Source organism: Eublepharis macularius, chromosome 6 (genome assembly GCF_028583425.1).
Source record: "Eublepharis macularius isolate TG4126 chromosome 6, MPM_Emac_v1.0, whole genome shotgun sequence".
Classification (NCBI taxonomy): Eukaryota; Metazoa; Chordata; class Lepidosauria; order Squamata; family Eublepharidae; genus Eublepharis; species Eublepharis macularius.
In genome coordinates this window covers 2,653,952-2,670,747 of record NC_072795.1, presented here as the reverse complement: position 1 = coordinate 2,670,747, position 16,796 = coordinate 2,653,952, and the positions used below count along the sequence as shown (strand labels likewise).

General features: G+C 48.2%; 1 protein-coding gene across 1 annotated transcript in view; it reads right to left on the bottom strand.

The window, feature by feature from the left end:
• Positions 1-1,695: 1,695 nt before the first annotated feature.
• CLDN1 (claudin 1) overlaps positions 1,696-16,796 on the bottom strand; it is a 30,856-nt gene continuing 15,755 nt past the window's right edge. The window contains exons 2-4 of the mRNA XM_054983006.1: positions 6,000-6,164; positions 4,319-4,403; positions 1,696-3,254 (exon numbers count right to left, since the gene is read on the bottom strand). Coding sequence (XP_054838981.1) covers positions 3,092-3,254; positions 4,319-4,403; positions 6,000-6,164 — 413 coding nt within the window. The 3' untranslated portion in view covers positions 1,696-3,091. The remainder of the gene's footprint in view (positions 3,255-4,318; positions 4,404-5,999; positions 6,165-16,796) is intronic.

Here is a 16,796-nt window from a genome sequence, read left to right as displayed (position 1 = left end):
CTCTTTCCCTCCCTCTTCCATATTACTAGAATTTGGGGGCGCTCAATGAAGTTGAGTAGATTCAGGAGAGAAGAAAAAAAGTAATTTTTTACACAAAACATAATTAAAACTTGTGGAACTCTCATGATGGGGGGATAGCCTTAACTAACTTAGATGACTTTAAAAGGAGATGAGACAGGTTCACGGGCAGGTTCTAAGAAGAAAGGCTCACTGGAGGCTTTTAGCCATGATGGCTAAATGGAGCTTCCATGTTCAGAGGCAGTCTACCTATGAATACTGGGTGCTGGCGATAGATGGTGGGAGCAGGCTTTTGCCTACAGACCTGTTTGCATGCACTGTGATGGCATTTGGCTGTGCCCCGGCAGGTTGCTAGACTCGATGGCCTCTTTGTCTGACCCAGGAGGGCTCTTGCAAAGTTTTTGGCAAGCACAGCGTTACCCTTTCACCCGTTCCTGGCCTAGCTACTCTGATGGAGTGGGCACTTTTGTGTCAGGCCCAGGAAACTTCAAGGAGTCTTTGAAGGGAGCGATGGACACCAGAAACATTTCGTCGCAGTGGGAATCCAGGCCTAATTGACAGGCTGAAACTAGGAACAAAAACCCCATCCTGGGCCCCAAACTCTGCCAGGGTGGAAACAAACAGCTCCAACAAGCTCGGCCAAGAGCCAGCTCTTCAGGTTTCTCTGCAGTTTCCTTCATCCCTAATTAGGGATTTGAAGGTGGTTTGGTTTGTCTCACGTATGTAAAGAGGTTCTCTAGACAGTTCTTGCAGCGATAGGAAGGGGGAAATGGGCCCAGTGCCAGCCTGCTGGCAACTTGCTTCCTCTGTGCCTAGTTGTCAGCTCTGTTCTGGCTGCTCACTGTCCAACACCCACAGCTCCCAGGCTCACTGAACTGTAGCACATACCGACGGCGTCCTGCAGGGTCCTCCCCATCCTGATTCTTCTTCGTATATCTCAGGTTGTGTGCAAAAAGAAGCCAGAAATGTGTAGACAGCACAGAGGATCCATTTAGCGGTTCTGACTAGCAGCCACAAATGGATCCTGCACCCCAGAATTTGCCTAATCCTCCCTTAATGCCGTCTAGGCTACATCTTAACAGCACTGAAATGTAGTTCAAAGAAGTACTTTCGTTTTTCCATCCTGAATAGAAACAGGCACGAACCGAAATACGAACCAAAGTTTGTCATGAACAGGGCCGGTTCGTGGTTCGCAAACCGGTGGTTCATCAGAGCCCATTTCTAACGAAATGCCATGAACTTTAGGCCGGTTCGTTTGGTTCATTTTTCGGTTTGTCACTGCAGACAGCCTGGTGCCAATCAATCAGTTTCCTAGGCAAGGGGGGGGCGCTTTCTGCAGACCTTCTGCTGCCCTAGAAATGTTTTCACAAACCAAATGAATCAGTTCACGAACCGGGGCAAGTTTGTGAAAATTCATGGTTTTTTGCTTGCGATACGCGATGAACCACGAACTGCACAGTTCGGTATTTTTCTGGTTCGTGCCCATCTCTAATCCTGAATCTATTGTCCCACAGCCGTATTGGATAACTACAACTTTGGGCTCTTTTTTCCTGACCCAACTTCATTGCAGCACTCAGGAGCCGGTTCCAAGAGCAGTCTCCCCCCAAATGTTGAATCAAGCCCATACATGGTCCTTCTTGCCAGACGCAAATACAGACATAAACACCAAACGTGGGACATGATTTCTTTATAAAAAGATTACTTTTATTGAAAATGCTTAACACTTTATACAAGTTCCCCATAGAAAAATCTTCCCCCCTCAGGTTTTTCTGGGCATAGACTTGGTCTGATCTGCAACCTGATTTTTGCAAAGGGAGGCGAGTTTGACTGAAAGCAAAGTGACTTCCCCAAAGAGGCCCAGTGGGGTTCATAGCAGTGCGGATAACTGAATCCGGGCCTCAAATATTCACACCAGCGCCAACTCAGTTCAGGGGTAGGGAAGGTGGGAAATACTTCCATTTATTGTGTGCTGATACTATCAATGGAAAGTCCAAGTTAGGTCTCTCCAATGTAGCACCTAGAGAATTTTTGAAGGCTCTCTAGACATTCACAACATTGGTAAAAGAGTAAACCAATTCTAGTATATACGTACATGACTGCATTGGCTTGCATGTTGACTAGGTGGCTCTTTAGATCCCACAGTGTGGTGGATGCTGTAGAGACCGGATCAAAGGGTTTTGATTTATGGCCTACCAAGGCCATCAACTCCATTCTTTATCTCCTCTGATTGATCTTCCCGGACTGACTGTCATGTCATTTTACAGATTTGTAAACCACGTTTTTCAGCGAGTACAACCCTAGCTGAGTTGGCCTATAAACCTCAATCCTCGTTCAAGTGAAGTTTTTCTCAGTGTCTGGCCCTAAGAAAAGTGTGTTTGGGTTTGGGCTTTTTTTCTGCAGCAGGAGCTTTGGGACCTCCTTCACTGGGTTTTTTCTGGAAGCTTGAAAGCTCCAGGTCTGTGAAGAATCGGTATGGTCCCATCCTGTGCTCTACAGTTAATTTTTTTTCCTGATTTGTCTGCATACCGAGAAGAGAGGAACAGATGCCCCCTCTAAAAGCCTTGTCTCTGATTGGACACGCCTGGCCTCCTGCACAACACAAACATCTTCTAGTGCTTTTATAAAGGAATATGTACAAAGGGACTTGGGTGACAAGGAAGTCGGCAGTACAGCCCTCTTTGGGAAGAGGAGGAGCCGAGAAAACACAACTTAGTTGCTTCTTCTGTACTCCCAACCAAAGTGAAATTTCCCTTAAGTCTGGATTCCTTGCTGATATTGCGTAGCGACTATCTACATGCCCGGGGCTGGGCTTCCTTATCAAACAGAAGGGCAAGGAAGAATCATACAACCCGGATCAGCGGTGGTTATATAACATACACAATGCACACACCACACGTACACACACATACACACACCCCTTATATATATAAATATACACATTTCTTTTACGAAAGGGAGAGCCGGGGGCCAAAGCTGTCTGCTCTGCTCCGGGAGGGAAGGCAGGAAGGCGCCATCCCTTGGGGTTCCTTCTTCAGTGCCAAGGAAGTGGCTCAAACTCCGTCTCCGTTTGGTATTATACGTAATCTTTTCCTCCAGAGGGGGCGCTCTTTGGGTACGGCCGGGACGGTGGGTAGGAGGTCTCCCTTCGTGGACAAGAACAGCACAGGAAGGCCCCTCCCAAGATGGTCAGAGAAGCGGCTGCCCAGCCAATGAAGAGAGCTTGCCCAAATTCAAATCTGGAGGAAGGACGAAAATTCAATTACACATTAGCCACTGCTAACCATTCCCTATATTTCCCACTGCCGCTCATTCCTGAAGATCAATAAGTCAAACTGACATATTTTCAGCACTGATAAAAAGTTTAACTGGTACAACATTTACACCGGGAGATTTCATTGGTCTGAGTCATCCCTGCCTTTTAGACTACCGAGATCAGTTCCCCTGGAGAAAATGACTGCTTTGGAGGGTGGACTCTATGGTATTTTAGCCTGCTGAAGTCACTCCCCTCCTGAAACCCCACCCTCCCAAGGCTCCACTCCCAAATCTCCAGGAATTTCCCAGGCTGGTAATTGGTAAGGAATATCAACAGAGTTTTTAAAAACTCGTCTTTTATGTGACATGTTTTTTCACCTGAAAAGAGCATGAGCCCAGTGGCACCTATAAAACTAACAAAATTTGTGGCAGGGTATGAACTTTTGTGAGTCACAGACTCACAGCTCACTTCTTCAGATACCCTACCACAAATTTTGTTAGTCGTAGAGGTGCTACTGGACTCTTGCTCTGGAAATCTAGTTGGTCTTTAAGGTGTTACTGGACCCAAATCTTTGAGGCTGGAATATTCCAAGCCTAGGCAATATAAACGTGGTACTGAAGAGTGCCCTCAAGTCATAGCTGACTTACAGCAACCTCTGGTGGGGTTTTCATGTCAAGAGACTAACAGGGGTGGTTTGCCATTGCCTGCCTCTGCAACCCTGGTCTTCGTTGGAGGTCTCCCATCCAATTACTAACCAAGGACAACCCTACTTAGCTTCTAAGATTTGATGAGATCAGGCTCACCTGGGCTGTCCAGGTCAGGGCAATATAAATGTATCTGCTATACATATTTCAATTTTTCTATCAGTGTCTAGGGGAGGGAGAGGAAAGAGAAAATCCACGTTCTTCACAAACCATTTGAAAATTCCTGCAATTGTCCCCATGACTTTAAGGAGATGACCCTTTGGACTTCTGGAGTCTGGAAGTAAACCTTGGAGACCCAGTGCTCACCCATGACCCTGTATTGTTGCTGTCAGGATCCAATTACCTGGTGTTGACTGGTGTATAAGGGTTGAAGAAGTCCCGAGCCACGCGGTTTCCATACCAAGATGTGGCCACCAAGGCTGCAAATCCTGGGAGCAGATATGGGACAAAGAGAACGGGCAGTCAGTCAACAGGCAAAGTTTTGAAAAAGAGGCATGCAGCCTGCATAGCTTTGTCAGGCAATGGGTTCAAGAGTGCACGAGGAGATCTGTCTATAGAACCTACAATATGGGCTGCTCAATACCAGAGCTTGGAGATGACAAACCGAAGCCCTAACGGCATTTGTATGAATCCTATTGGCAGCCAGAGAAAAATGGCATCTTTTAAGCACTCTTGGGTGCATCTGACATTTCCAGTAATTCAATTTATTTCCCAAATGCAGCACAACCGTAACTGGAACTGCTGCCTTTACAGCCCTGCCAGAATTTCCTAGTAGGTGAGACCCTCACACTTATCCCTCCACGATGTCATGCGGAACACTTCACTGAGCTGATTTTTTTAAAAAAATTCTAATCATTAATAAAGTAGGTATGTTTAAAAAGAGCTGCAGCAAATTAAAACAGGAGCTGTGTTTGTACAGGTGAGTGCACACTAGATACCAAGGTGGCCGGGTCTCCTGCCATAGTGGGAGACCTCCTGACACTGTTGTTTTGCCCATGAGGTACTGGGACATGCACTGGGCATTGTGTTGGCATACTGCCATCAGTTCTGGTATAACAACAACAACAACAACAACATTCGATTTATATACCGCCCTTCAGGACAACTTAATGCCCACTCAAAGTGGTTTACAAAGTGTGTTATTATTATCCTCACGACAATCACCCTGTGAGGTGGGTGGGGCTGAGAGAGCTCTGAGAGAGCTGTGACTAGCCCAAGGTCACCCAGCTGGCTTCAAGTGGCGGAGTGGGGAATCAAACCTGGCTCTCCAGATTAGAGTCCCGCGCTCTTAACCACTACACCAAACACAACTTGACAACACAGACATGCTAGGATTTGCAAAATCGCTATGGTTTTACCGCAGAGTTTTTGTTAACCCAAGAGCATCCCATGAGGTCACCGGTTTTACTTGAACTGGCATCAGTGTGAAAACAAGGGTCATTTTGTAGAAAAAGAGCAGGAGGAACTCATTAGCACAACTCATTAGCATATGCCACGCCTCTTGCCATTACCAGAAATGTGTCATTAACATAACTGATTTGCATATGCCACACCCCCTGACATCACCTATCCTGGTGGCTTGGGACCCAATCCTGGCTATTCAGGGCCGAAAATGGCAAAAAGGGGCTGAAAATGGCCAAAAAGGGGCCCCAAATGGTCAGGATCAGGCCGCTGATGAGCAGGAGAGTGATCCACCACCCGTCAGAGGCCCAGTCCGGGCCGTTTCGGCCCCAATCCAGGCTGAAACGGGTCCAAAATGGCTGAGAGTCAGGTGGGCGGCACCACCTGTTACATGACCTCTTTGGGGAACTGCCAGAACTGCATTCTGGCGCGTTCCCCCTCAAAATGAGCCCTGCTTCCAAGGGTTATCGGCTGAGGCCTGGCAACCCTACTGCCACCACCACCCCACATGCGGAGTTTTAGCTTTTAGGAATCATGTATGACATCTCTCACCGACCATGTTTCACAGAAAAGAAAACCCCCGGCTGAAGATGGGCTTCCTTCTGTCTGGAAACGTGACTCACCTGAGACCAAGAAGACGATGCCGCCAATCACAGCCATCAACATCTTCTTGGGTTCATCGCTTTCCATGCACTTCATGCACTTCATTCCGATCATCGCAACGAAAGACGCAATGATGCCCAGGAGGATGCTCGCCACCATCAAGGCCCGGGTGGCCTGAAGACTGCCTGCAAAAGAGACATCACCATCCTCCGTCACTAAGGCAAGGAGATACCCTGCGCACGTCTGGACCCATCTCCAGGCACTGGGGTGCTCTGCTGCAATCGAAAAGAGTCCAGCAGCACCGGTAAGATGAACCAACTTTATTGCAGCATAAGCTTTCGAGAACCACAGCTCTCTTCATCAGATGCATCGTCAGATGCATCTGACGAAGAGAGCTGTGGTTCTCGGAAGCTTATGCTACAGATGCATCTGACGAAGAGAGCTGTGGTTCTCGGAAGCTTATGCTACAGATGCATCTGACGAAGAGAGCTGTGGTTCTCGAAAGCTTATGCTACAGGTGCATCTGACGAAGAGAGCTGTGGTTCTCGAAAGCTTATGCTACAGGTGCATCTGACGAAGAGAGCTGTGGTTCTCGGAAGCTTATGCTACAGATGCATCTGACGAAGAGAGCTGTGGTTCTCGGAAGCTTATGCTACAGATGCATCTGACGAAGAGAGCTGTGGTTCTCGAAAGCTTATGCTACAGATGCATCTGACGAAGAGAGCTGTGGCTCTCGGAAGCTTATGCTACAGATGCAACTGACGAAGAGAGCTGTGGTTCTCGAAAGCCTATGCTACAGATGCATCTGACGAAGAGAGCTGTGGCTCTCGAAAGCTTATGCTACAGATGCATCTGACGAAGAGAGCTGTGGTTCTCGAAAGCTTATGCTACAGATGCAGCTGACGAAGAGAGCTGTGGTTCTCGAAAGCTTATGCTACAATAAAGTTGGTTAGTCTTAAAGGTGTTACTGGACTCTTTTCTATTTTGCTGTTACAGACTAACACACGAAGAAGCTGCCAGTGTTCTGGGAGCATGCCGCTATTTTAAGGAAGTGAGGAAACTGCCCAGGTTGGCGCCAGTGTCAGGGGTTGGCAGGACGGGGCATTTACTGAGGCTGACTGCCTAGCAGTGGGCCCACTGCCAAGTAAAATACTTGGCCCGTCTGCTCCCACCAGGAACCAGAGATCACCCTTGAAGGGCCAGAGGGGACGTCTGGGGCATTTCCCTGTCCCATTCTGGGAGAGGCTCCTGGGGGAAATCGAGCACGTCTCTTTTGCACTGCTTTCAGCCTTGGCAGTGTGCCAAGAGCATCACGCTCTGTTCCCGCACCCGCAAGGATATGTGTTTGCGCCTGCGCATGATGGTACGGCATGCTAAGGGAAAAGACGCACTGGAAGCGTTTTGCACCGCAAGCCCCAGAGCCAACCCTGGTCCAAATCTATGACTCACTCCATTCTAGAGAAGCTTTGAATGGTGGGCTGAGTCAGGATTCATAACGTGAACCCAAGCTGGAAGTTTCAGAGGCTGGATCCCAGCCATACCTCAAAGTGGGAGTTGCCTGTTTCCCATGAGCGTCAGAGGTGTGTTGTTCAATGGTCATGGGCTTGTCCCTCTAACAATCTCTGCCGTTTTGGTGGTACTTCCTGCATGCACCTAATTCTTGATAATAATACTTAGCATTCAAGTAGTGGCCTGAAGTACTCAAAGAAGTTCACGTTGTCTTTACAGCAAGCCTGTAAGGTAGGCCAATGCCGTTCTCCCAGATTGCAACAGGAAGTTGAGTCTGAAGGAGAACGGCTGGTCACAGTCTATCATGTGGCAGAATTTGTTTTGTTAATATTAACTACAGCTTTGATACTATTTCAGGGTCTTGGTCTTGATAGATGAAGATAGGTAGCTGTGTTAGTCTGTCTGTGGCAGCAGAAAAGAGGGAGAGTCCAGTAGCAACTATAAGACTCACAAAATTTGTGGTAGGGTATGAGCTTTCGTGAGTCACAGCTTACTTCTTCCTCTGAAGAAGTGAGCTGTGTGACTCGCAAAAGCTCATATCCTACCACCAATTGTGTTAGTCTTATTGGACTTGATATGCAGCTAATATTAAAGTCGTATTTGTTATTTTTCCTTGCTCTTCTTAGAGCTTTGTTTTCTGTAATTTTTGGAAGTATTCCGTGCACACACCCACACACCCACATAGAAATGTCCTATCAATTGCTGTGAACTTCGCTTCCATGGAAGCGTCTTACATAGGACTACGAACTTAATGGGATGGTCATTGGTGCCAACCCAAAACCTAAGGCAGGAATCCCCAACTTTTTCAACCTGGAGGAACCTTTAAAATTCTGACAGTAGGTGGTGGGAGCAACCACAGGAGGCAGAGCCAACCACAAAATGTCAGAGATTGAGGTTATGCGTAACTCTGACTGTAGGAATTCAACATTTTAGACAGAAGCTTGGTTTAACAAGATGCCTTTTAAAATTAGCATATTGTAATTAAAAGTATTTTCTCGCGTATGCACAAAATAAGTATACATACTGAGCAAGCTAAGAAACCCTGATCTTCATGTCCATTTTGCAAAAGGAAAAGGGCGGGGGGGGGGCAGGATGCTTCTTCTCCATTACACAAGCCCTTTCCTCATGAGCCCTGTCATTTTTAACTTGCACTATTACTTGCAACAATGACAGTTGGTGCTGTGTACAGTAAGAGAGATATTCTGGACGGATTTTGAAAGGAGCACAAATGCTCTCTAAAAAGTGAACAAAATCTGACGTAGTGATGTTATTATCCACTTCTGCTCGAATGATAAAAATACATTAAAACTGGGACGATGTGATGACTTCATTAGAACCTCCGGTTAACTATTTTAGCTGCGCAGCCCAATCGTGTTTACTTAGAATCAAGTCCCGCTGTGTTTTAAGAATAATTTGCACCGGCAAAGCGTATTCCATAAAGTTACTGTCAGCATGATGCCATAAACATCGAAAACTCAAAAAGTCCCACCTGGCCAGGCCTACTTCCTAAAAACACTTTGTGGGCTTGAGGAAAGGTGTCAACAAGTGTCACAGAGACCCCTGGCCTAAATGGGGTTATACCTTTCAGTAAATGTGTCTCTCATTTCTATAAGGCTTATTTTAACTGTTGCCTCTTGACGAGAGTGACTGGGAATGAGTCTCTGTTGAGAGGTAGCTCCTCTTCTGCGTAAGAATGACACATTTAGGGAAGGCTTTTTTTCTGGGAAAAGAGGTGGTGGAACTCAGGACCGCACAATGACGTCATTTTGGGTCAGCTGGAACAAGGGGGGAGTTTTTAAAAGTTTAAATCACCCTCGGCGAAAATGGTCACATGGCCGGTGGCCCCACCCCCTGATCTCCAGACAGAGGGGAGTTTAGATTGCCCCTCTCCTCTGTTTGGAGATAAGGGGGTGGGGCCACCGGCCATGTGACCATTTTCAAGAGGTGCCGGAATTCCGTTCCACCGCGTTCCAGCTGAAAAAAAGCCCTGCATTTAGGACTTAAAAGTATTTGGAGCTCACATCTAAGTACCCTTCCTTTGCGCCCAGAAAGCTAATTCAGTTGTGAAATAAGTGGGATTGGATCAGATGATCATAGAGTTAACAAGCTGCACTCTGGAGCCCTTAAGAGCACTTTGGGAGCAGAGACGGGCGTGGCAGCATTGCACCAGCGTGCAACATCACTTCTGACAAAACACAGGCATGATGTCACTACACTATGAGAGAGGGAGCTCTAGGATTCAAACAAAAACTCTATCTTAAACCATAGATTTCCCCCCAAATCCTAGAGCACTCTCACATCCTGACATCATTTTTGATTTTTGTAATGCCAGCACCTCCACCCTGTCCAGCTTGCCACCATTTGCCTCTTGCTGGTCGTAGCAGTTCAGATTGTCTAGATGACTATAGACTCCTCTTTGCTCAGAGAGACTCAACCCTTTATTTTGTAAGCTGCCTTGTGCAGGTTCCCTGGAGAGGTGGCATAAAATGTTCCAATAAAAAAATGGAGTGGTTGAGGCTGTTTCCAGACGTCAGGATAAATGTCCAAGGGGCATACATTGTATTAGTAAGTGCCATCTCGTAGGGGATGCACATTGATTCCTTGAGCTTGCCTGGGATTGCCAGAAGGGATGCTGAGGCCGTGGGAAACGATGGGCCAATTTCCAGGGGACCACCTGGTGCCTGCTGGTTTCTGGGATTCTTGCAAAGGAATAATCCTTGGTCTGAGCTTGTGTAGGCCCCACCCATGTCCTCAAGCATTTTAAGTGTTATTCATCCCAGGTTAGATATGCGTTACCAATGAAGCGAGATGAAAACTTTGCCAGAAACCGTCTTGTGAACTTAACACTGGTACTGTATCTTTCGTTTTCAAAAGGTGGCAGGCAGGCAAGACAGAAGTCACTTCGCTCTGTATCTTCTGCTTGTCTTTTTGGGGATTGTGTAAAATTGGACCATAAGGACTATTTTTTTAAAAAAAACCCTGAGCCTTTGCTCGTCTTTACATTTGGTCATTGGTATATGCTCATTCTCCACAAAAGATGCTTGGAGTGATGCATAACTTTGGAAACATTTTTAAAAGTTAAAACAACAGACCAGCGGCAGCAATAGTGGAGAGCAGCTACGAAGCAAAAAAAGGTCAGCTTGACGGAAAACATTTACTCTTCAATCCAAAATTGCCTCCTTCAGCCAAAAAATTCTCTTCTGCCTTCTTCTACGCTGCATTAGTACAAATAACATGAGAGAGAACTTCAAAGTATCTCGTAAGAAAATGATGGTAGAATTGGCCTGTTCTCACTGCATTACTGGCAGGGTCCTGACCTGGCTACAGGGTCAGCGACTGCCTGGGATACCCAATCCTTTGGGGGTTCTGACCCAACAGTGCAAAGCCCAAGGGGCACGGCCCAGGAGTCTCATCCTTAGGGAGTGCTGGGGCCTTCGCTCTCAGGACATGACCACTCACTTCGAGGTAGGGTTGCCAACTCTGGGTTCGGAAATACCTGGAGATTTGGAGGGTAAAGGCTGGAGAGTGCAGGGTTTGGGGAGGGAAGAGACTTCAGCATGGTATAATGCCATGGAGTCCCCCCTCCAAAGCAGCCATTTTCTCCAGGGGAACTGATCTCTGTGGCCTGAAGATCAGCTGTAATTCTGTGAGATCTCCAGCCACTACCTGGAGGTTGGCAATCCTACTTTGGGGAGGCAGCAAGATGTCACGGACCCCTCCCAAATCCTTCCTCTTTGAGAACATTGCAAAGAGAAGCTCTCTTAAGGACACCCAGTCCGATGAGCTCAGTGTCTCTTGTTCCTGAGCAAACATCTTTAGGAGAGGCCTGTAGGAGTGGAATGTCCCATGCAGCGAGAAACCAAACAGAGGAGGCATCTGGATTCTTCCAGACCACAAGCCCTTCCCAAGAACAGAATCTGTCTCTGGCCTCTCAGGGCGTTTTGCCGGCAGGGTCCTGGTTTGCTTGGATCAGAATTCTGATTCCTCTTTAATGTTCAAAGTAGTTCTGTTGTTTGGGGTGTTGGCTTTAGACCTCCCGCTTGCCAAGAAAAGGACTGTGGTTCAGAGAACTGCAGGACTCATTCGTGCGCCCAACTGAATTTTTACCCTTGTCCACCAATAATTAGGAGCATATAATTGAATAGTAACTAAGACCCAACCAAACTCACGCCCATTCTTTACAGCATTTAAGTACTTTTGGAAATGTTTGGTGCTGACCACGGTTTGGCTGCCTTGCTACCTGGCTTCAGGGATCGCTGGTGCCGCAAGAGGAGAGGAGAAGCATTCTTCCTGACAGGGGACTCATCCAGCCAGAACAGTTTGCCAGTGTTCCCACCAAATAGGATTGTCTGGATTGGCATTTCTGTGCCCACCGCTTCCTCTTTCCACCACTCATTTTGCCATCTCAGAGGCTTGGGCAGGACTTTCTAGTCCTCTATAAGCATCAGTCATTATTTTTTGTGTGTGGTCTGTTTCACTACTGGGGGCTGTGCCAGCTGAGCAAAGCCAAAGCTTGACTTATATAACCCCTAGTGCTCTGAATGCTGGGGTGGGGGGCACACCAGGGCTTTGTCTCTCCTGCCAGCAATGTCTTGTTTGTACCAATAACCAGGCAGGGCTTTGTGGACTAGAAGAGGTCTGTTTTTCCACCAAGGAGAGAGGAGCTCCACCCTGCCTTCTGCCAGGCTTTAGGACTGGCATAAACGTGATGCCAGCAAAGCAGAAGCACGCACCTCCCTTGAGCAGTCTGTGCATTTGAGGATTTTAACTGCCTCTAAAATTGGGGAGGTGGGGGCTTTTCTGACGGCTGAGAGCAAGCTGAACCCCAGCCGTCTGGCGCGGCACCTTCCTCACTCTTCCACCTGGAACAGCGGCCTGGATGGCTTGGCCTGGGAACGGTCCCTACGCAACTTTGCATGCAAGTGACCTCTGGCGCAGTGAAGCCAGGGGGAATATTTGTAAAAAACCAGAGGAACTTCAGTCATGGACCCTGGTGGCCAAGAGGCAATTTGCTACGTATAGACAAACTTCCTTCTCTTCCTTTTCTGGAGTGCTCAGCCTCAGACACTTGAGGCCTGCTGGGGCTACGGAATCGTAAAGCTGGGCATCACCCCCTTTCCAACCCCTAAACAGGATTCCTCAATACCCCCCTCCCTCCGATTAGAAATCCAGATGACAAACCGAGCAAACGTTTTTAAAACTGCTGCCTCAAACCAGGGTACATCAGGAGGAAGCTGCAGCTCAACTCTCAGAGTCATCCGGCGAACTTGGCTGGCTGTGGGTTCTGGATACACAAAATGGTATTCCTTCATAAAATAACATGGGATTTCTTTGTAATTTCCTCAATTAGCTCATTGCTGTGAAATGTTTTATGAGCCAGAAGGATTTTTTTTAAAAAATAGAATTGAGCATGGTTGTGGAGGGTACGTGTTTTCAGGGCCTCGTAGCCAGAATGACCTCAGACTGGAATGTCCCCCAGTGCAAGCCACAAGGCCCTTCTGAGGGCCAGCAGGGAGGGCTGAGAGTCTTGGCCAGAGGGGCAAATAGATAGACAGGTGTGTGCGTAGTGCCCTCAAGTCATAGCTGAGTTATGGTGACCCCCTGATGGGGTTTTCAGGGCAAGAGACTAAGAGAGGTGGCTTGCCATTGCCTGCCTCTGCAGCCCTGGTCTTCATTGGTGGTCTACCATCTAACTACTAACCAAGGCCGACGCTGCTTAGCTTCTGAGATCTGACAAGTTCAGGCAGGTCGGGGCAGATAGATATAACAACAACAACAGCAACAGCAACAACAATAACAACATTCGATTTATATACTGCCCTTCAAGATAACTTAACACCCAACTTAACAAAGTATGTTATTATTATCCCCACAACAAAACACCCTGTGAGGTGGGTGGGGCTGAGAGAGCTCTGAGAGAGCTGAGACAGAATCAAGGTCACCCAGCTGGCTTCAAGTGGAGGAGTGGGGAATCGAACCCAGCTCTCCAGATTAGAGTCCTGCCGCTCTTAACCACTACACCATAGACAGGCAGGCAGGCAGGCAGGCAGACAGAGATATATAGAGAGAGAGAGAGAGAGACAGACAGACAGACAGACAGACAGACAGACGTGCGAGTGGGTGGCCATGTTAGTCTATTGTTGCAAAATAAAACACAGTAAAGCCCTATGAAGAGCTGTTTTTCAAAATACCCTTTTTGACAGAGGTATTTTTAACAAGTTTTATAAAATCACACAGGAAATGACTTATACAGGGAAAAATGAATTGTGTGGGTGATTTTTTTTTTAAAAAATGACTGCACACCAAGCCTAATATTTATCGCACGGGGTGTCATTTGGGTGACCGAATCATGCTTCCAACAGACAATTTCCTGCAACACCCATGCAGAGCTGGGTCAACAAGCGGCCAGAAATGCGAGCCGCGCTTTCCTAAGGCCACACAAGCTGCTGGCCAGAAGTGTGGCTCTTTGGCGTTTCAGCTGCCCGGGCACGTGTCCAGCGGATGCAGCTTCCACCTACACGATTGCTGCACTTTGGCCGAGGATGTGCCTGGGGAGTTCACTGCAGAGTCCAGACGCAGGAGCTGCCGAATCCTGGTCATAAACAACACGGCACCGAGCAGGAGGGAAGGCAGGCTTTGCCTTCAAGAAAAAGAACCGCATCTCAGAAGAAAGCCCTGTTCCCTTGAGCTCCTCTGGAAAAAGGAGCCGCAGAGTCCCTTCAAAACAGCGTGGAGAATTTTCAGCGGGCAGAACTGTTGAGAGACACCCCAGGCGAAGACAGGGTTGCCAGGTCCAGGTTAGGAAATTCCTGGAGATCTGGGCGGGGTGAAACCTGGGGCCAAGCTACAAGTGACAAATGACACTTGAACGGCAAGCGGATTGAGTGGAGGGCAAGTGAACAGGGAGAAATACACTTGCCGTTCAAGTGTCGTTCCTCACTTGTAGCTTGGCCCCTGGAGAAACCTGGAGAAAGTGGGGTTTGGGGAGGGAAAGGACCTTGGCATGGCATAATTCCATAGAGTCCACCCCCCCCCAATGTAGCCATTTTCTCCAGATGAACTGATCTCTGTGGCCTGGAGACCAGTTGTAATTCCGGGAGATCTCCAGCCACTGCCTGGAGGTTGGCAACCCTAGGCGAAGATGGCCTCTGACCCCACCGACTCGCTGGGGTCCCTGCCTCCCCCAGGCCTTCCTGATGGGAGAAAAAAGGCCAGCAAGCATCAGTTGTTCCCAGGCACTCAATGCAAAAGTCAGGACTGTGGCCGTCATAGGTAGGCACAGAGGCACCCTTTCACGTCAGATAGGCCAGGCAATGGTGATGGGGCTGGAAACTTGGCTGCCAGCAGTTCTGAGGCAGAACCAATCTTGCAAGGCAGAACCCTCCCGCAGCAGAGCAGTCCGCGTTGCTTGAACTAGGCGTGCCCAGTTCTGTGTGCAGACATAAATTTGGATGGGCTTTTTATGCCCTCCAAGTTTGTGAATGGTTGTTGCTGTTTCTAAACATAAGAACATAAGCAACATAAGCAAAGCCATGTTGGATCAGGCCAGTGGCCCATCCAGTCCAACATTCTGTCACACACAGTGGCTAGAAATCCAGTGCCATCTAAAGGACTGTCAGTGAGGCCAGGACACCAGATGCCCTCCCACTGCCTTCCTTCCAGCACCAAGACAACAGAGCACCACCTCCCCACAAAGAGAATACCATCTATCTCCTGTGGCTAATAGCCACTGATGGACCTCTGCTCCATATATTTGTCCAGTCCCCTCTTGAAGCTGGCAATGCTTGTAGCTGCCACCACCGGTGTGGGGTGGCCCTTTAACCTACCAGCCAAGCTCCAAGCAGTCTGCTGGCCTTGGGGGGCTGTTGGCAGCCAGGAGCCGGCTGAGCCAAGTGCTAGGCAGGCTCCAGGATCATTTGACCGTCCCAATCCACCCTTCTTTCTAAGTGCCAGTCTATACATCCAGCAGAAGCAATCAACTTGTCCCGGGCGTTGTCATTTCAGCTTGCAGGTGGGTCGTGCGTGGCCAAAGCCACCTCCACTCTCCGAAAGGAGGGGGGAAATGTAGCATTTCAGGCAAAGGATCTAAGCTAGCTTTCTCCATGACATACATGCAGGGAGGAGGCACCGTTCCGTCATGTGAATCCCCTCTGGCGAGCTGATACACCCCAGATACAGGCTTATGCCTCACTGAGAGCTAGGTAGCTGGGACCGCAGAGCTGCATTTTTAAAAGTAAATCAAAGCCCTGATTTTTTAAAATTAGATGTGCAGGATTTGAGTCCAGTGATACCTTAGAGACGGACAAGATTTTCAGGGTATATAAGCGGTCATGAGTCAAAATTCCTTTCTTCCTTCCTTTGCCTCTCAAAAGCTCCCACCCTGAAAATCCTGCTGGTCTCTAAGGGGCCACTGGACTCAAATCTTGCTGTTCTACTGCAGACCTACACAGCTGCCTACCTAAAACTTAGATGTGTGTCTGTCTTACACCAATTACACACACAAAGGCTTGCTCTGGTCGCCTGTGGGGAACCATCGTTGCCTCCTGGCGACAAACCTGGAAGATGAAAAGAGGACTTTCCCTCCTTTCAGGCGGCCAAATAGCTATTATATATATTAGCTGCCAGGTGGCTAGTAACTTCTGTTGTGGGCCTGAACTTTCACTGGATTTCTTAGCAAGGACAAGCAGGTGCAAAATACATCTTCAGGGCTAAAGTATGCTTTACAGGCACCACATGAAACTCCCTCCGTGTGCCAGCTCTTCGCACATGTGTGCAAACCATTTCTGTGCCACCTTAAAGCCCAGCACATGGATTGTGGGAGGAGTTCATCAAACTGCCCAACAGCGTCCTCTGAGATTTGACACTGCAGGATTGGGTCTGTCTGGGCCCATTTCTTTATCCTATCTTAAGGGGATATTTAACTGAATTTTTGTGAGTTCCCTGACGTCCCCTTCCAGAGACATAGATGATAGGAAAATGATAGGACAGAATGACAATGATAGGAGGACAACGGGACGACCGACTGACCAACGGATGGACAGATGGACGGACGGACGAATAGCCAAGGCTCAGGAGGGGGCAGCTGCTTAGCAGTAGAGGATCTTCTTTATATGCAGAAGGTGCCAGGTTCTATCCCCGGCATCTCCAGTTAAAAGGACCAGGTAGGAGGGTTTCCAGGAGACCCTGATCTCAATGGACCGATGGTCTGATTCCACATAAGGCAACTTTGTGTGTCCATGTGCTCCTGAGGGCCACAGTGTGTGGATTGCACATCGCTTCACTGCAGTCCCCTGAAGTATTGCTGCAAT